Genomic DNA, 19,674 nt, shown 5'->3' on the forward strand with positions numbered 1-19,674 from the left:
CGAGAAGAGAAACAAACTAGGATGGCGTGGCGCCACCGCTGGAGCAAGTGAGAAAAAATGATATACCCTTTGTCTATTAAAAGAGAGTGATTAGACAATGAATGTCGGCAGCTAGTGTGCACCACTATCTCGCTCTGCTTGATAGTGTCCCCGGGCGGCGCGACTCTCTTAAAGAGTCAAGGGAGATTGACGAGAGCGAAAAGTTGAAGCGCGTCCTAAAAAAAAAAAGATTTTACTTATTGTTATTGCTATACATTTTTTCGCGCTACATACTTACATTATGGAAAACATCACAGATGTTGATACAAAAAGAGAGAAAAAGAAAAGTTGACTTGGAGTGGGGGACACTATCGAGCAAAGCGAGATAGTGAAGTAACACTGACTAGCTGCCCACCAGAGTCGCCTTTGGCTCCTCTAGTAAATGAGTCAGTGGCAACTATTGTGCTCCACTATCGAGCGAAGCGAGATAGTGGTAAAAAAAAGAGGTAAAGAAGGATAAGTAAAAAAAGGGTCGCTGCTCGCAAATCTCTGATTATACTGATCCATTGGCTCGCTTCGCTCACTAGTGTTGCTGCTCGCAAGTCTCTGATTATACTGCTCTATTAGCTCGCTTCGCTCACTAGTGTTGCTGCTCTCAAGTCTCTAATTCTACTGCTCCACTAGCTCGCTTCGCTCACTAGTGTTGCTACTCGCAAGACTCTAATTCTACTGCTCCACTAGCTCGCTTCGCTCACTAGTGTTGCTGCTCGCAAGTCTCTACTTTTACGGCTCCACTAGCTCGCTTCGCTCACTAGTGTTGCTACTCGATAGCGTTGCTCGATTGAAATTCAGCTCTTTTCTTTGACATCTCTATGGCCTGCTTTAATACATCCAAATTTATAGCACCATCACTCACCAAACTAATTTTATTTATAGTTTCCTTATCGTTGCAAATTATCGAAATTCTCGATAGCACACTCGATTCTTCAGCCTCGCCTTCTAAATCGGCTAGCAAAATAGTTTTCCCGTCTTTTTTGTCCTCTTTGATAACACCAAAGTTACTTGATACCGTTGCATTTGGTACATTCAATTGTAAATTGAAAAGCATCTCTTGTCTTGAATCCAAGGTCAAATTACCTTTATCTGCGTCCACTGTACCTCTAGCACTGGATTTCCTTGATCTAATAGATATCTTTGTTGTTACCGAGTCGTCAACATAGCATCGTGGAAGTTTCAAATCTTGCAATGCTTTGAGGCACGAAGCAAAACACAAGTCAAAAAGCGAGTTTGTGCTGACTTGCCTCAGAAATATCTTTATATTCAGGTGCAACACAAATGAAAACTGTTTATTATGCATGCTGGACAAGTTTATATATTGCCATTGTGATTCATGTAAATCTGGGTATAAAACTTGTTCTTCGCCAGTTCTTTCGTCTTTTACTGCCAATCCCAAATTATCAATCTTCAAGCCTATAGCAGGGATTATTCGACAATTTCTGAATGATTCATACAAGTTTTGACTTAGAATCATCTCTTCATCTGTGGGAGCGCCGGATCTACCTCTTAATATTTCCACTTGAGGATAAATTGACGCATACTGGTTCAGCTGCTGGTTACCACTATTACCATTGCCCTTTAGATCCTCGACAATCAGTAAACTTATAGTATTTATAACTGTGGTCGATCCGCTCTTTAATATCGAAGAGGCAAAAACATTATCGGAATTCTGCTGTAATTGCAGACTATTTCCATACTCGATTGATTTGAACTCATTAAAGTTTCGAAGATTGGGTCTTATACCAAGTGCCAAATGCCGCTGTAAAGAAACATCGGGGGCAATGCGTTCTAGTACATCCGGTGCAAATGTGACTTGTTTTAGGTCAGCCATGGAAGTCATAGTGATCGTAGCAATCTGTATTTTAGAGTCTTATAAATGAAGCTCTTTGATGATGATGATGATGATGATGATATCGATGATGATATCGATGATGAGCTCTTTTCTCGATGAGCCTTGTTAAAAAAAAAGATTATTGCGCTACCGATATTAAAATGAATATAGAGGGTTTAATAGAGAGTACTGACATTTTTTGCACCCAATACTAGACCAGTAACAGTAACTGCAAAGCGTAATCGAGCAACACTAATGAGCAGCAACACTATCGAGCAGCAACACTATCGAGCAGCAACACTATCGAGCAGCAACACTATCGAGCAGCAACACTATCGAGCAGCAACACTATCGAGCAGCAACACTATCGAGCAGCAACACTATCGAGCAGGGCGAGATAGTGGAGCACACTGATTTTTTACATACATAGACACTATCAAGCAAAGCGAGATAGACACTAGAGCGCACTAAACAACACCACTCACTGCTCGAGAGTGGAGCGTAGTAGTCAACGCTTCTCGATAGTGGAGCACATTAGCTGCCACCGACACTATCTCGCTCTGCTCGATAATACGCTCCGCTAGTGAGAAAATTTAAAATGTGAAAATCACTAGCGGAGCATAAGCGACGCTAGTGAGTGAATCTAATTTGTGAAAATCACTAGCGGAGCATAAGCGACGCTAGTGAGAGAATTCAATATGCGAAAATCACTAGCGGAGCATAAGCGACACTAGTGAGAGAATTCAATATGCGAAAACCACCAGTGTCGCTTACGCTCCGCTAGTGAGAGAATTTAATATGCGAAAATCTCTGCTAAAGTAGTTGTAGTAAAGGATCACTAGTGTCGCTTACGCTCCGCTAGCGAAGCTCAGCAATCTCGCTTCGCTCGATACGATTAGCCGGCTCAGTTTGAAGCTTCAATAAAATTTCAGGTTTTCAAGTTTTCAGGTTTTGCCAGATCTGAATCGGTAGCGCTACAAAAAATAGCCGCAAATGGTATTTTTTACGAGATACAAAACACACGGGTTTGCTTTCGTAAGTTTCGCTTGAGCCACCTTCATACTTATACTGCTGCTGTTGCTGCATTAAAGATGATTGATAAGTAGACAATACTGCACTTTAGAAGAGTTTGGTCCAGTTTTAATTTTTTTTTTTTCAAGTTGCCAACTTTTTTTTGTTTCATTGTAATAACATTTTGGCTCATGGGTTTTAACATTTTGGTTCATGAGTTTTAACATTTTGGCTCATGGGTTTTAACAGAGGGCCCAAAATATCTATACGTTATCTCACCTGCTTTCCCTCCTTTTCACTAATGGTTCAATTATCTGCTGATTTATCTTTACCATAAAGTCAAAGTCAGTTTTTTTTTTTTTTTCTTTGCTCTCGGCCCAAGGGGGGTAAACATTACCCCATTTGGCCTCGTGTCCTGGATATTTCTATTTTGAGATCTATTTTTTTTCTTGTTATAAATCGAACAATCATGATTGGCTGTAGATAAACCAGATTACAGAATTACGCACTATGTAATAATATGCTACTGAGCGGCTTAATGAAGTAAAACCTAAAAAAAAAAAATTTTCATAAGGAAATCAAAAAAGGGGAAAACTGTAAGTACCATATAACACATATAACACATTCGCCCTCCCCTCTCTCCATCTCGCTTTATCCCGTATCCCGGAGGTCTCCCGGATCTCGGACGACTTTGACCACTCCAAGTGAAATGATCACACTTTACATTTATTTTTTTCTATTTCCTCTATTTCCTCTATTTCCTCTATTTCCTCCCCTCCCGGATGCATATCACTAGCCAGTAATTAGTACCTATTTCGTTTCGGCTACTAACTGAATATATCTCCTTAAAAAATATGCATCCTAAATCCTTTTCAAATCTTTCAGTCTTTATAGCAAGAGTTTAGTACTTTTCCGTAAATCAAAGCAAAATGAGACAAGTAACAGTATATATAAAAATAAATAAAAAAAAGAAAGCCCTTGAAAAAATTTCTTTGATTTTTCATAGTTTCAACTTCTTCTTCTTCTTCTTCTTCTTCTTCTTCTTCTTCTTCTTCTTTTTCTTTTTCCTTTTTTTTTCTTCGTTACTCACTGGTACTGCTCACAAGTGTGATTTCCTATAAAACTGGGACTTGCTTACTAGAGATTTATTAAACGGGCATCTAATTTAAGACTCTATTTCCTCGATTCTTTTGTACTATAAAATCGCTCCTTTTTTAACCACACCTTTTAGTGGACAGTTCAGTTACATCTTTAGTGGGCAGTTCAGTTACATCTTTAGTGGACAGTTCAGTTACATCTTTAGTGGACAGTTCAGTTAGTTTGTTTATTCAATCCCTTTTTAAATTATGAGTACTGCCTCATATTTACCCCAAGAAGAATTTGAGCAAACAAATATTTATCAGTATGATGAAGTACCAGAAAATAAGTCATGGGCATCTTCCTTACCTATAGCTAAAGGTTTATATAACCCAGACCTCGAAAAAGACGCTTGTGGTGTTGGTTTCACTTGTCATTTGAAAGGTCATCCATCCCACAAGATTGTGTCTGATGCTAAAAGCTTACTATGCAATATGACTCACAGAGGTGGTGAGTTGAACCCAAAAGATGGTGATGGTGCAGGTTTATTAAGTTCAATTCCTCATAAATTTCTTCAACGAGAGTTTCAATACCACTGTAACATAACTTTGCCCAAGAAGGGCCAGTACGGTGTGGGTAACTTATTTTTTAAAAGAGACGATGTTGTTTTTGTTAAATCGAAAAAGACTTTTGAAAACATTGCCGAGTCCTTGGATTTAAAGGTGCTTGGGTGGAGAAAAGTGCCCCATGATTCATCTATATTAGGTCCAGCGGCTTTATCTAGAGAACCCTATATCTTGCAGCCGGCGGTTGTGTTGAAGGAAACTTTGAATCAAGATATATCAGAAGAAGAATTTGCATCTAAATATCAACAAAATTTTGAAAAAAGATTATTTATTTTGAGAAAGCAATCGTCGCATACAATTGGTTTACATAACTGGTTTTACATTTGTTCGCTTTCTTCAAAGTCTATTGTTTATAAGGGCCAATTGGCTCCAAATCAAGTTTATGCTTATTATCACGACTTGGTCAATGCCGAGTATGAGTCACATTTTGCTTTGGTCCATTCAAGATTTTCAACAAATACTTTCCCTTCATGGGATAGAGCACAACCTTTGAGGTTAGCAGCTCATAATGGTGAAATCAATACGTTGAGAGGTAACAAAAATTGGATGCGAGCAAAAGAAGGTGTTATGAAATCAAAGTTGTTTGGAGATGAGATGGATAAATTATTTCCAGTTATAGAGGAAGGCGGATCTGACTCTGCTGCATTTGATAATGTTTTGGAGTTGTTGGTTGTTAACGGAGTGGTTTCCTTACCAGAAGCCGTTATGATGATGATTCCCGAAGCCTGGCAGAATGATGAACACATTGACCCAAAAAAGAAGGCTTTTTACGAATGGGCGGCTTGCTTGATGGAACCATGGGATGGACCTGCTTTATTCACTTTTGCCGATGATAGGTACTGTGGTGCCAACTTGGACCGTAACGGTTTAAGACCATGTAGATACTATGTCACTGATGACGAAAGAATAATTTGTGCATCTGAAGTTGGTGTCATTGAGATTGCTCCTGAAAAAGTGTTGCAAAAGGGTAGATTGCAACCAGGTAGAATGTTATTGGTTGACACTAAGGAGGGAAGAATTGTAGATGACAAAGAGTTGAAGAGCAAGGTCTCTTCAAGATTTGATTTCAAAAGTTGGGTATTGGCCAATATGATCACCTTGGAAGATTTAACTGGAAAATTATTAACAAGAAATGTTGACTTAAACTCTGCACCAGTTGACAAGGCTTTGACCATCCAAACTGACCCAAGATTAGTAGCATCGGGTTATTCTCATGAACAGGTTTTGTTTGTTTTGGCACCAATGGCCGAGGGTAATGAAGCTTTGGGTTCTATGGGTAACGATAATGCATTGGCTTGTATTTCGGAGCAACCAAAACTATTATACGAATATTTTCGTCAATTGTTTGCCCAGGTCACTAATCCACCAATAGATCCAATTAGAGAAAAGATTGTTATGTCATTGGAATGTTACGTTGGGCCCCAAGGTAATCTCTTGGAGATGAAACCAGATCAACTAAATAGACTTCTTTTAAAGTCGCCAATTTTGACCAATTCGGAGCTCTTGGCTATCAAAAATATGGAAAAGGTTTACCCAAAATGGTCGGTTACAACTATTGACATTACTTTTGAAAAAAGCCAAGGTATTCAAGGATACATAAATACCATTGATAGAATATGCCAAGCAGCGTCAAAAGCAATTGCCGATGATAATCAAGTGATTATCTTGAGTGATGTGGAAACATGTGCCGATAGATTGCCCATCTCTGCTTTGATTGCAATAGGTGCTGTTCATCACCATCTCGTTAGACAAAAGCAACGTTCTAAGGTTGCCTTGATTATTGAAACCCAAGAAGCCAAGGAGGTCCACCACGCTTGTTGTTTAGTTGGATATGGTGCAGATGGTATCAATCCATACTTGGCAATGGAGACTTTGGTTAGAATGCAACGCCAAGGATTGTTGAAAGATGAAACATTAACTGAAGAGGCTGTTATTAAAAATTATCAAAAATCAATTGATGCAGGTATATTGAAAGTCATGTCCAAGATGGGTATTTCAACATTGGCTTCTTATAAAGGTGCTCAAATTTTCGAGGCACTTGGTATTGATAATTCTGTTATTGACAGATGCTTTGCAGGTACTGCATCAAGAATTAAAGGTGTCACTTTTGAATATATTGCACAAGATGCATTCACCTTGCACGAAAGAGGATATCCATCGAGAGAATGCATTAAGCCTATTGGTTTGCCCGAAACCGGTGAGTACCACTGGAGGGATGGTGGTGATGCTCATATCAATGATCCTGCAGCAATTGCATCATTACAAGATGCAGTTCGTAATAAAAATGAAAGAGCTTTTGATGCTTATTGTAAAAAGGAAAACGAAGCAGTGAAAAATTGTACTTTACGTGGTTTATTGGACTTTGATTTTGAATCCTCGGCTGCCGTTCCAATTGAACAAGTTGAGCCATGGACGGAAATTGTTCGCCGATTCTTTACCGGTGCTATGTCGTACGGTTCCATTTCAATGGAATCACACTCCACTTTGGCTGTAGCTATGAATAGATTGGGAGGTAAATCGAACACTGGTGAAGGTGGTGAAGATGCAGCTAGATCTCAAGTTAGTGAAAATGGCGATACCATGAGGTCAGCTATTAAACAAGTTGCCTCTGGTAGATTTGGAGTCACTTCATTTTATTTGGCAGATGCTGATGAATTGCAAATAAAAATGGCGCAAGGTGCAAAACCCGGAGAAGGTGGTGAATTGCCTGGTAATAAAGTCTCAGCTGAAATTGGTAAAACAAGACATTCTACTCCAGGTGTTGGTTTAATATCCCCACCTCCACATCATGATATTTATTCGATTGAGGATTTAAAGCAGTTATTGTATGATTTGAAATGTTCGAATCCTAGGGCACGTACTTCTGTCAAGTTGGTCTCCGAAGTTGGTGTTGGTATTGTTGCCGCTGGTGTTGCAAAAGCAGGGTCAGAAAATATTTTAGTTTCTGGAGGTGATGGTGGTACTGGTGCCGCTAAATTGACCTCGATTAAATATGCAGGTTTACCATGGGAATTGGGATTAGCTGAGTCTCATCAAACGTTGGTTTTGAATGATTTAAGAGGAAGAGTTATTTTACAAACAGACGGACAATTGAGAACAGGAAGAGATATTGCTATTGCTTGTTTGTTGGGAGCTGAGGAATGGGGATTTGCCACCACTCCATTGATTGCCATGGGATGTATTTACATGAGAAAATGTCATACTGGTGCTTGTCCAGTTGGTATTGCTACTCAAGATCCCGATTTGAGAAAGAAATTCGAAGGAACCCCTGAGCATGTGATTAATTTCTTTTACTACATGGCCAATGATTTAAGACTGTTTATGGCAAAATTGGGTTTTAGAACAGTCGCAGAGATGGTGGGAAGAACTGAAAAGTTAAAAGTTCGGGAAGACTTTAGAAATACTAAGAATGCAAACATTGATTTGTCGCCTATTCTTACACCAGCACATACTATAAGACCAGGTGTTGCAACCCATTGTGTTAGAAAACAGGATCATAGATTACACGTTAGAGTCGATAACAAATTGATTGATGAATCTGAATTAACCTTGGCTAAGGGATTACCTGTGACAATTGATTGCGACGTTGTAAATACCGATCGTTCATTGGGTACAACTTTATCATACCGAGTTTCCAAGACTTTTGGTGAAAAAGGTTTGCCTCATGACACTATTCACGTGAACATAACTGGGTCTGCTGGACAATCTTTCGGTGCATTCTTGGCGTCTGGTGTAACATTGGAATTGGAAGGTGATGCCAACGATTACATTGGTAAAGGTTTGTCAGGAGGTAGAATAATTGCTTATCCACCTAAGGAGTCCAAGTTTAAAGCTGAAGATCAAATTATTGCTGGTAATACTGCATTCTTTGGAGCTACATCTGGGTCGGCTTTCATTAGAGGTATTGCCGCAGAGAGGTTTGCTGTTCGAAACTCGGGAGCCATTATTGTTGTTGAAGGTACTGGTGATCATGGTTGTGAGTATATGTCGGGTGGTAGAGTTGTTATTCTTGGAGCTACTGGTCGTAATTTTGCCTCTGGTATGTGTGGAGGTATTGCTTATGTTTTAGATATGGCCCAAGACTTTGCCGATAAAGTTAACAAGACCAACGTGGAATTGTCGCTGGTTACCGAAACTGAAGAAATTGCGTTTTTGAGAAATTTGATTGAGGATCATCGCCATTACACGGGTTCAGAAGTTGCAGATAGAATATTGAATGATTTCAATAGATACTTGCCTAGATTTGTCAAAGTTTTGCCCTTTGATTATAAAAAGGTATTGGAAAAGGAGAAAAAAATGGCCGAGGAAGCAAAAAAGAAGGAATTGAGTAAGTTTTTACAATCAATTAAGGAGGATCCAGAATCTGATGTCACCAATGGAGAGGCTTACAAGATTAAAAAAGGTCATGCTCATCAGCACCAGCACCAGCACCAGCACCAGCATCAGCACCAGCACCATCATCATCATCATCATCATCATCATCATCGTCATGATGAAAAAGAACCAAAGGTTGCAGATGTGGAAGATACAGTGTTTAATACTGAATTTGACAAGAAAGCACCAGTCAAGTTGGACAGAGTCAAAGGCTTCATGAAGTACAAGCGTAGAAACGAAAAATACCGTGACTCAAGTGAAAGGGTTAAAGATTGGAAGGAGATGACATCGAGATTGACCAAAGACGAATTGCATTATGAAACTGCAAGATGTATGGACTGTGGTGTTCCTTTCTGTACTTCGGATACAGGATGTCCAATCTCAAACATTATCCCTAAATGGAACGAATTGGTGTTCCACAATAGATGGTGGGATGCATTGCAAAGATTGTCAATGACCAATAACTTTCCCGAGTTCACTGGTAGAATCTGTCCGGCTCCATGTCAGGGTGCTTGTGTATTAGGTATCAATGAAGATCCAGTGAATATCAAGTCTGTTGAATGTGCAATCATTGACAATGCGTTTGAGCAAGGATGGATCAAGCCCACGCCGCCACAACACAGAACTGGTAAAACAGTTGCCATTATTGGATCAGGCCCTGCCGGTTTAGCATGTGCCGACCAATTGAACAAAGCTGGGCATTCAGTAACTGTTTATGAAAGAAGTGACAGACCAGGTGGTTTATTGATGTACGGTATTCCAAATATGAAATTAGACAAGGGTATTGTTGAGAGAAGGACGAATTTGTTAGCAGCTGAAGGAATCAACTTTGTATGTAATACCACTGTTGGTGAAGACATTCTGGTTGAAGAATTGAAGTCCACTTTTGATGCCGTTGTTTTTGCTGTTGGTTCAACGATTCCTAGAGACTTGAAGATTCCCGGTAGAGAATTGAAAAACATCAACTTTGCTATGCAATTGTTGCACAAGAACACCAAGGCACTTTTGGAGGATCATTTGGCTGATATCCGCCAACAGTTGGAAGGCAAACACGTTGTTGTTATTGGGGGTGGTGATACTGGTAACGATTGTTTAGGTACTTCTACGCGTCACGGTGCCAAGTCTGTCACCAACTTTGAGTTGTTGCCACGTCCACCATCTTCAAGGCCCAAGGACAACCCATGGCCACAATGGCCTAGAATTTTTAGAGTTGATTACGGCCATACTGAAGTATCTACTCATTACGGTAACGATCCAAGAGAGTACTCAATCTTATCGAAGGAATTTATTGGAGATGACGAGGGAAATGTTAAGGGCATCAAAACTGTTAGAGTTGAATGGAAACGTTCTGACCAAGGTGCATGGCAGATGGCTGAAGTTCCTGGAAGTGAAGAGTTTTTCCCCGCTGACGTAGTTTTATTGTCTATGGGTTTTATTGGGCCTGATGCCGACAATTTGGAAGTGAAAAAGACAAAGAGAGGTACAATTGCCACTGTTGATCCAAATGTTTATAAAGTTGACCAGGAGTCTAATTTATTTGCTTCTGGTGATTGTAGAAGAGGTCAGTCATTGGTTGTATGGGGAATCCAAGAAGGTAGACAATGTGCAAGAGAAGTTGATGAGTTTTTAATGGGATCAACAAGATTACCAGGTAACGGTTCAGTTGAACAAAGAAGTTACAAGTTGCTAGAAGAATTGGCTGAGAAAGTATAGGCAAAAGAATAAACAGTAATGGAAAAAAAAAAAAAATTAAAAAAAAAAAAGTTTAGAATGTAAAGTAAAAATGGGTACTGTGTATGTGTTTATCTTAAATATAAATGATTTTTAGATTGAGACTTTGTTAGTTACTACTTATAAACCAAACTTCTGCTCTCTGAAAACTCAACTTGGAGAAGCTTGAACTAGGCCTGATTTAGTTGATCTCAAACGAAAAATAGTTATATAAAAAAAAAAGGAAAAGAAAGAAAACCAAAGGGTATTCCTCCTCCCAATGCAAAGGGAGACATATCCAGAGCATGAATTGATAGCCCAATTTCTCAAAGACAATAACTACCACCAAACATTAGCCGAATTTGAGAAAGAGCATGGAAAACCCATAACTCGACGACTTTTGAACAATTCGGAAACGCTATCTCATATCATTGAAGACAGGCTACAGTATAACTCTATAAATGAAAAATTGAAAAACAGCTGCATCAATGAAGAGCTTCCAGAAAATTTGGAGAAAATTGCCAAAACAAGATTTGCGTCATGGCCGCTGCCGTGTCCTCGTGTTCCGCACTTATTGAGAATGCAACTGTTGATCCTTTCGAGTTGCTATGATAAACATCATGAGGTGGTATACTTTACGACTAACGATTCTCACATTTTTATAAAGCAAGGTGAAGATGAGGAGTTGGTTAAATTTAAATCTCCCGAGATCATTAGAAAGGTGATGGTAATAGATGATGATGCTGGGGTTGTGATGTTAGGTATGAGTGGAACCTTGTATTTGAAAGAGTCGGTAACTTTAGTTGGCATTTCCAGCATTAAAACAGACTTTAGATTTGTTGTTGATGCCCAATATATCAAATTCAATGAAAAAAACTACATTGTTGTATTGGCCTGGAACGGAACCGTAAAGTTGATTACACTAAAACAACAAGAGTTTCAACTTGTATCTGAAATGAAGTTGAGCCAGCAAAGTACTTGTTTTGCTTTAACTGTATACCAAAATGAACTCATATTGGTATTGGGTAAGCTAGAAAGTACCTTGTTAGAAGTATACACATTGAAAGGTGAAGCTTTTTCACCAAGTTACAAAATTTCCATAAATGATGCGGAATTTACAGTCTCTAGCTTCATGCCGAGGTGTATGATTATATCTCAGTCATTGCCATCATCAATTGATGAAGTTCCATTAATCGCGGTAGCGACATCTCATGAGCCCTATATGAGAATAATTATTGTGTCACTAGAAGAGTTCCAAAATAGAAAAAATTGCGCTTTCTCCATCTCCAGGCTCCAAATCATTAGAAACCTGAAAACTACTTCACCTCAGGACAAATTTTCGCAGCCAATCATCTCTTGGCGTTTAGGGTCAAGAACGCAACTTGAGGAAAACCAGAATAGGATATTTGGATTGTGGATTATGGGTGATGATGGTGTTATCAGAGGATTGGATGTAGTTGACAACAAAGTCGTTATCGAGTTGAAGGAAACGGAGGGAGCAAAGGAGGAGAAGGAAAAAAAGGGCCACACGGGCCACAATGGGAGAATAAAAAATTTTATATCCTATATAGATTCAAATGGTGAGGAGATCTTACTTAGCGCAGGTGTGGATAAACGAGTAATTTTGTGGAGAGTAGACTAGAACAATAAAAACTACAAACTTTACTTTTTGATTGAATCTTGAAAAATGGTGAGGTTGTGTCGGTGGCAGCTAATCGCTCTGCTCGATAGTGTCTTGTTACAAACAAACAAACTAAGAAAAAAAAAAAATGTGAAAAAAAAAAACCGTGTGTGCTCCACTATCTCGCTTTCCTCAATAGTGTCGATAGTGTCTTATTACTTGTATCGATTTGTCGGTGGGGATAGTGTCGATAGTGTCTTGTTACTTGTATCGATTTGTCGGTGGGGATGGTGTCGATAGTGTCAATAGTGTGCATCGGTCACGTGACCCAGGAATGGAGAATTTCAAGTTGGGGAAAAAATGTGGGGTTTTGTAAGAAATGTTGTTTTCTTTTAAACCTCGGGTAAGTTAATAAAAAAAAAAAAAAAAAATTACATCACACAAAATGTTTTCAACTTAACTAGGAATGGCAATAACATTAGACCATAGATTTTTGGGTAGTAGTAAATACTAGTGGGTTGAAAGTAATTAGCTTGAACCTTCACCAGTCAAAACAGTATCTATCTCTCCTCTTTCCCCTTCTCCCCTTCTCCCCTCCTTTCTCTCTCTATCTCTCTCTCTATCTCACTTCTGCCTTGGCGCTCCATTTGTAGGCGGCTATATCTAGGACCTCGTGTTCCACAACTTCTTATAGAAAAGAGTCCCTGATAAAAGCCCAGAACCAGAAACAGAAAAATTAAGAAACCCCAAAAAAAAAAATAGAGATATAATGTTAAACTTTTCTTTTTTTTTTATTTATTTCTTTTTATCCGCAATACAGTGAATATGATTATTTCCATAGATTTCTGAAAGATTAATAGTGAATATTTTCCATTGAAAAAAAACCAGGTTTGATTTGACAGTTTCATTTCAACTACAACTTATAGCAAAGGAACAAGGATCAACTGCTAGATTTCTTGCCAATATTTAGGATCCGACTTTTTCCCAAACTCCTTGCAATATTGCATTCTTGCCCCGCAACATTGGCACTCATATTTTTCCACAAGTAGTAGAGTCATATTAAAGTAAATGTCACTTACCCCATTGGAAAAAGCGGCATCTGGTGCATTGGCCTCGGCTGTTGCAAATACCTTGGTCTATCCGTTAGATTTGAGTAAAGTTATAATCCAAACACAAGTTAAGAAACATCATCATCATAGAAAACCTCACGGTGGTAGTGGTAATGGTAATGGTAGTGGTAATGGTAGCAGTGACTCACTTTCAAGTCCTCCGCAATCTGAATTGTCGGATTTTGAAGAATCTATTCTTAGAAGTTCACCCAAAGACTCCAAAACGGGAGAATTGAAATACAAAAACACTATTGATGTGTTGAGAAAAATTTACGAAAAGAAAGGTATATTAGGATGGTATCATGGTTTGTTTTCAACTGTGATTGGTACGGCCGCACAGAATTTTTCTTATTTTTACTGGTATTCGATAGTTAAAAAGGTTTATGCTAATTTATACAAGAACATTCCAAATCACAAGGCAAACACATTAACTGAATTGTTTCTTGGTGCTGTTGCAGCTGCTATATCGCAATGTTTTACTATGCCTATTGGAGTCATCACTACTCAGCAACAAACCGATAAACATCATAAGAATTTGCTTCAATTGATTAGAGAAATTTTAGATCAGGATGGAGTTTGCGGATTATGGAGAGGATTGCGAGTTTCCTTGGTTTTATGTATCAATCCATCAATCACCTATGGTTCGTATGAAAGATTAAAGCAAATATTATATGGCAACAAGGAATTTTTGGGTCCATTGGAAAGTTTCTCGTTGGGAGTCATTGCCAAATCATTGGCAACTTTAGTCACACAACCATTAATTGTATCGAAAGCTATGATTCAAAAGAAAGCCAAGAGTAAAGATAAGAAGAAGAATAATTTGGAGGGAGGAAGAAAAGTAGAGGAGGAAGAGGAGGAAGAGGAGGAGGAAGATGACATCAAATTCGACCATTTCACCGAAGCATTGGCACATTTATGGCACACTGAAAAATTTAGAGGATTATATAAAGGTATTGCACCTCAATTGTTGAAGGGTGTTTTTGTTCAAGGATTGTTATTCATGTTCAAGGATCAAATTGACATTTTATTTTTATTTTTGTTATCGTTGATTAAAAGAAAAAAACTAGCAATCAGTAAACACTAGAGAAGAGTCACTTGGGGGGTTTTAGATTAGAGGCTGATATATACATATACGCGTATATATGTATATATATACATATTTATCTTTGTAGTTTGATTTGCAGTGATAGCGAGAAGTGATAGATAGTTATGGATAGAAATTTTCTTTTTATAAATTTTTTTTTTATTTTTTTCAATAGACTTTTCCTAGAATTGTAGAATTGTAAATTTGTGCTGTGAGTTGTGAGTTGTGGCGGTAGTTTAATCTGTGAAATTTCTTTGTAAGTTTAATCAATAAGGAAAGTTTGTTTGTAGTGTTTGTAATTAGATTCTGTAAGTTTGAGAGATAAAGTCTCGCTTGTGGCTGTGAAATTTAGTAATTATTTTACAAATCTCTCTTATAGATAAGAAATTCATATATAAAAAATTCTAATTGTAATTAATAAACTATGTTAAATAGCCCTTGGACTAAGAAATTTTCTCTTTTCAACTAACAAATTCGTTAGTCTCTTGCATAGAACAAAATAACTCCTCTTCTCTTCTTCCTCCTCCTCCTCCTCTTCTTCCTCTTCCTCCTCCTCTTCTTCCTCCTCCTCCTCCTCTTCCTACTCTACTTTTCTTTCTCACGGGTTTGATGTAAATTTTCGTTCAATTTTTAGTGAAAACTTTATCTCTTTTTATTTAAAATTTTAATCCGAATTGGGGGAGATGCAATCATGCAAAAAAAAAGATCACGAGATTTGAAGACTCTCCAATAGGCCCCCAAAGTACGCATATCAATTACAGCTTAAAAAATCAGGTGTCAATAAGAGAGACAGGTTAGTACCTCTTCCCCTATAAAACAAGGCTTCAACCTAGTAGACTTTACTAAACTTACTTAAAAAAGGAAGATGCATAACTTTATTATGCAATACTTTATATTATTTATACTTGAGAGAAAGATTTTGAGTTAAGCAGCATTCTCGAGAAAAAAAAAAAGAAAAAATATTTGCCAAGACAACAGAGGTAGGTAGATCTAACAACTTATAGTACCAGAAAAATTATCAGAGACTATCAGAGACTATCAGAGACGAAAACTAAAAGATAAAAGTCCAACAAATGGATTGATTTATGTTTCAAATATTCAACAGTAATTACAAATCTTATTCGTAGCTATATTCCATTGCTCTTTTTTTTTTTTTTTATTATTATTATTATTATTTGTCTTGCGTCTTTGTGCCTAGACAGGCCAGATGCATATATATATATATATATATATAGCTTGCTTAATAGCTTGCTCTTTATTGTATTCTTCTAGATTCTTAATGTAAGTGGCTTGGTGATTTGTAGCAAAGTGTAGTAGGTTGGTGATTTGTAGCAAAATGTAGTAGCTTTAGTGGTAAAATGGTCGAGAAGTTCTTGAGCGATATTAGTAACCGTTGCAATTGTTAGGTTGAATGGTGGAGTGATTTAATGATAAATCTAGATTTCCTATTTCGGTCAATTTTTCGCTGTTGCGCTTTTACTTTTTCACACAAGTTTACCCCCTAATAGTTTTGTAACGTAAATTTCAAATTTCCAACAAACATTCAACATTCAGGTCAAATTTTTCAACCTTGTTTAGAGAGGCGGAGAGGAGGGGGAGAAGTAGGTTCTTACTTTCATGGATATGTAAGCTGTTATTAAAATATAGGTTCATTTTCCGGTATCATCCCTATTTTTTTTTTTCTTTTTCTTTGTTTGTTCTGGCAAAAGGGTCAAAAGCACAATCTATTTTGATTGAGTTAAAAAAATTACCCCTTTTTTTCCCATAGTAAAACTTGGTTTTCACTTTGTAATTAATTTTTACAGTGTGATTTTGGTTGTGATGCCCTCCATAAACAAGCAATTTCAAAGTAAGCAGCAAAAGCCCTTGACTGGGGCTGTTGCATATCCAAGTTTGGCCTTGGGGGAGGGGCTGAGCTTTATAGCTCTCTCTCTCCTTCATTCCTCCTCCCCTTTCCAGTCTCAACTTTTTCTTGATTAATATACCATGGGTTATTTTTTTTTTTTTTCAATCTGTTAAGTTGATACATATTGATCTATAGTTAATATGCTCAATGCTTAATATAGTAGCCGCCTTCCTTTTTGACGTACAAAGTTTTAAGCCTAATTTGTGAGACCTTTAATGCAACTTTTTTGAATGCAACTTGTAAGTATATCTATATCTATCTATATATATATATATATATATATAGTTAAATCCACAATTCAGATTGTATAAAACTGAATTGGTTTGATTGACTCTCTTGACCAATGATAAGAACGGAAACGATTGATTTTCACAATTATTTACCCCCCTATCGCTCTTTATTAAATCCAAATGCTTGGTATGACTATAGAACTCATACACTAATACCTTTAACTCAAAATGATCTAAGTCTACTACGTACAGTTTTCAGAAGTGGCAGTCAATCAAAAATAAAGTCAACTTCAACAACTAGGTCAAACAGGGCCTTGACATCAAATTCATTTTTTGCTCAACAGGCACCACAGCAGCAGCAACAACAGCAACAGCAACAACAACAGCAGCAATTACAACCACTACAGCGGGATAACAATATCTGTTCTTCTTCTTCTTCTTCTTCTTCACCACTATTACCACCACAGTCTGCTTCATCAATAACCTCGAATGTTTCTTCCCCATTCGATGAGGACTCTTTGTACCATGTCCAAGAACAAGGCCAGGGTCAAGGACAAGGCAATAATTCAGCAAATCTAAAGATGAAGTACAAATCACTACTAAATGATGTGAGTCGAAGCATATCATTGAGAATAAGTAATAGCAATCTCCTTACAAACCCCTTGCAATCACACAATGGCAATAGTTGCATCTCACGGTCTAGCACCATCTTTTCCAATTCCAGCCTGTCACATATAAAGAATTCAGTTCCAACTATATCCAACATTAAAGACCTACCCTTGGAAATATTGGACTACATATTTTTCCTAGTTGATGAAAAGGCTGATTATAAGAGTTGCATGTTCACCAGCAAGCTTTTTTACCACTTGTCGAAACCATATTACTATGAGAATTTGGCGTTCACATCTACTTATAGATTTGCGCAATTTGTAACGTATTTGCGTTTAAACCCGGAGATTGGACAATATATCAAATCAATTGATTTGTCAGGACTAAAACCAGGTTATGATGAAAACTCTGACTTGGACGAGAATCAGACTGATGAGAATGATGATGGAATTGTCACTTTTAATGCAAACCTGCGCGAGAATCAATTGTATGGTAACAATACAAAAATCTTAGCCGGATGGAGAGATTGGAAGTTCAAGAATAACCCATTGTATACAGTTCACACAGTGCAAAATGGCGCATTAACCAAGATTTCATCAAATTCACAATTCCTGGTTTTATCATCAAAGTCAAATGCCTCACAAAAGTCATCATCATCGTCTTCTTCTTCGTCGTTGTCATCCAAAAGATTTTCAAAGCCTTTTAAGTATTTCAAAACAAGAAAGAGAAGTAGATCATTCAGCGGGTTCAATGCAAGTAATAGTTCAAGGAAAACTCCTCGACTTGAATATTTGAAATTACAAGTAAGAGAAGATACAAATTCGTGCAAATTTCTTAATCCACACCCACTGATTAACAAATTCTTGCTAAACTATGCCAGTTCTAAAGATGTACCGGTTGGTTATGTGTTGCACATGATCAATTTATGCCCCAATATAGTAAGCTTGAATTTGGGTAATTTATCTTTATCAATTGATTACGAAATATCCAGAAAGTCGGTTTCAAAGTATCAAAACTTTGACTTGCTAAATAATTACCCAAAGGATCTTCTTTCCAAGATTGACAGCTGTATGAAATTTGAAGGATTTGAGAATGCTGCATTATTCGAGAATGGCCATGGCCCCTTTAATAAGTATTCGTGTGAATACCTGGGTCTCTTTTCGGGTAGTTTGTTTAAGTCAACCGCATCGAATGTTTCAACGGCATCATCAATATACTCAGTGGCTACATTTTCTAAGCCCATGAGGAAATACAACAGTTTGCTTCCACCATTACCAAACTCGACTATCACAGATACCTCCTATTTAAAGAAAGCGGATGGAAGAACCTATCTCTCAGACTTGAGTCTCAAGGCAATCAATAATACGTATTTGAAAAAGATTGATGAACATGCAATTTTGTCAGCAATAACCAAAGTTCATGGGAAACAGGTTTTGGCTTATAATTTGAACCATGGTGGTCCCTTATCATTAAAAGCAGATATTGCAGGAAACTTAAAGTACATCAATTTGTCTTCAATGATTTGGCTTAATCGTACAATGGTGGAAAAGTTTCTCAAGAGATTACTACCAACAAGATCTGAAGAATTGGTGCCCTATGGTTTCTATGATGATGATTATTTTTCTCAGGATGATGAAGAAGAAGATTACTCAGACCCCACTTCCGATACGGAATCAGTTGAAGAATCTCAAGACCCTATACGTTATAAGCAAAATTTGATAATTGATTTCACAGATTCTGGAATGTACAAGAATCTTGTATGGGCACAAAAAATCGATTTAGATACTATGGAGGGGTGTAAGCTAGCTAGTCAAATTATTGGAAATGAATTGAGAACTCCACAAGAAGAGTTTATGAGAAAAGAGAGAATAAGAAGAGGAAGGATTGGGGAAAACTATCTAGCATGACCCCCCCCCCCCCCCCCCCCCCCACCAAGTTCTTCCCTTTCTCCCTAATAAAAAAGTACATACATGTATACATATATATATCTATTTTGTTGCTCATCTCTCTGAAAGTTTTTCAATCTTCTACGTATCATCCATCTCCCATTGTTTACAAAAAGAGATATGTTCCAGACATCAGGTCATCACAATTTCATGGATCAGCCTGGCCTAATTGCAAAAAAGGAAAATTAGCGGCGACCTCAAATCGCAATGGTTTTAAAGCTGGTGGTCTCGACTACAAGACTGCTCCTGTAATCAGACACTGGTTGATCTCGATAAATCAAACAAATCTACGACTTCATAAGTAGCTCTTCTTTTTGTTAATGCTACTTTCTATGAAAGAGATCATCTGATGAATCTTAGTTAAAGAAGAAGAAGAAGAAGAAGAAGAAGAAAGAAAAGAAAAATGAAAAATAAAAAAAGAAAAATGAAATACCCTCTATGACAAAGATAAAATGGTAGCGCAGTCAAATTCCACAAGTTTTTTTTTTTTTTTTTTTTCGATTG

General features: G+C 37.6%; 5 protein-coding genes across 5 annotated transcripts; 4 read left to right on the plus strand and 1 right to left on the minus strand. All coding sequences in view use genetic code 12, as the record gives it.

Moving 5' to 3' along the window:
• Positions 1 to 799: 799 nt before the first annotated feature.
• KGF56_004451 (exosome non-catalytic core subunit) lies at positions 800 to 1,876 on the minus strand (the record flags this gene model as incomplete). Its single annotated transcript, XM_049325891.1, has 1 exon — positions 800 to 1,876. One exon carries the CDS (start codon positions 1,874 to 1,876, stop codon positions 800 to 802), a length of 1,077 nt encoding a protein of 358 aa, XP_049178524.1.
• Positions 1,877 to 4,224: 2,348 nt separating this feature from the next.
• GLT1 (glutamate synthase (NADH)) lies at positions 4,225 to 10,668 on the plus strand (the record flags this gene model as incomplete). Its single annotated transcript, XM_049325892.1, has 1 exon — positions 4,225 to 10,668. One exon carries the CDS (start codon positions 4,225 to 4,227, stop codon positions 10,666 to 10,668), a length of 6,444 nt encoding a protein of 2,147 aa, XP_049178525.1.
• A 277-nt stretch (positions 10,669 to 10,945) lies between these two features.
• KGF56_004453 (uncharacterized protein) lies at positions 10,946 to 12,307 on the plus strand (the record flags this gene model as incomplete). Its single annotated transcript, XM_049325894.1, has 1 exon — positions 10,946 to 12,307. One exon carries the CDS (start codon positions 10,946 to 10,948, stop codon positions 12,305 to 12,307), a length of 1,362 nt encoding a protein of 453 aa, XP_049178526.1.
• Positions 12,308 to 13,354: 1,047 nt separating this feature from the next.
• ANT1 (Ant1p) lies at positions 13,355 to 14,479 on the plus strand (the record flags this gene model as incomplete). The annotated part of the gene is made up of 1 exon (XM_049325895.1): positions 13,355 to 14,479. The coding sequence occupies one exon, from the start codon at positions 13,355 to 13,357 to the stop codon at positions 14,477 to 14,479; it is 1,125 nt and encodes a 374-aa protein (XP_049178527.1).
• Positions 14,480 to 16,728: 2,249 nt separating this feature from the next.
• Positions 16,729 to 19,131, plus strand: KGF56_004455 (uncharacterized protein; the record flags this gene model as incomplete). The annotated part of the gene is made up of 1 exon (XM_049325896.1): positions 16,729 to 19,131. One exon carries the CDS (start codon positions 16,729 to 16,731, stop codon positions 19,129 to 19,131), a length of 2,403 nt encoding a protein of 800 aa, XP_049178528.1.
• Positions 19,132 to 19,674: the final 543 nt, after the last annotated feature.

Source organism: Candida oxycetoniae, assembly GCF_023343755.2.
Source record: "Candida oxycetoniae strain CBS 10844 chromosome Unknown scaffold14, whole genome shotgun sequence".
Taxonomy (NCBI): domain Eukaryota; kingdom Fungi; phylum Ascomycota; class Pichiomycetes; order Serinales; family Debaryomycetaceae; genus Lodderomyces; species Lodderomyces oxycetoniae.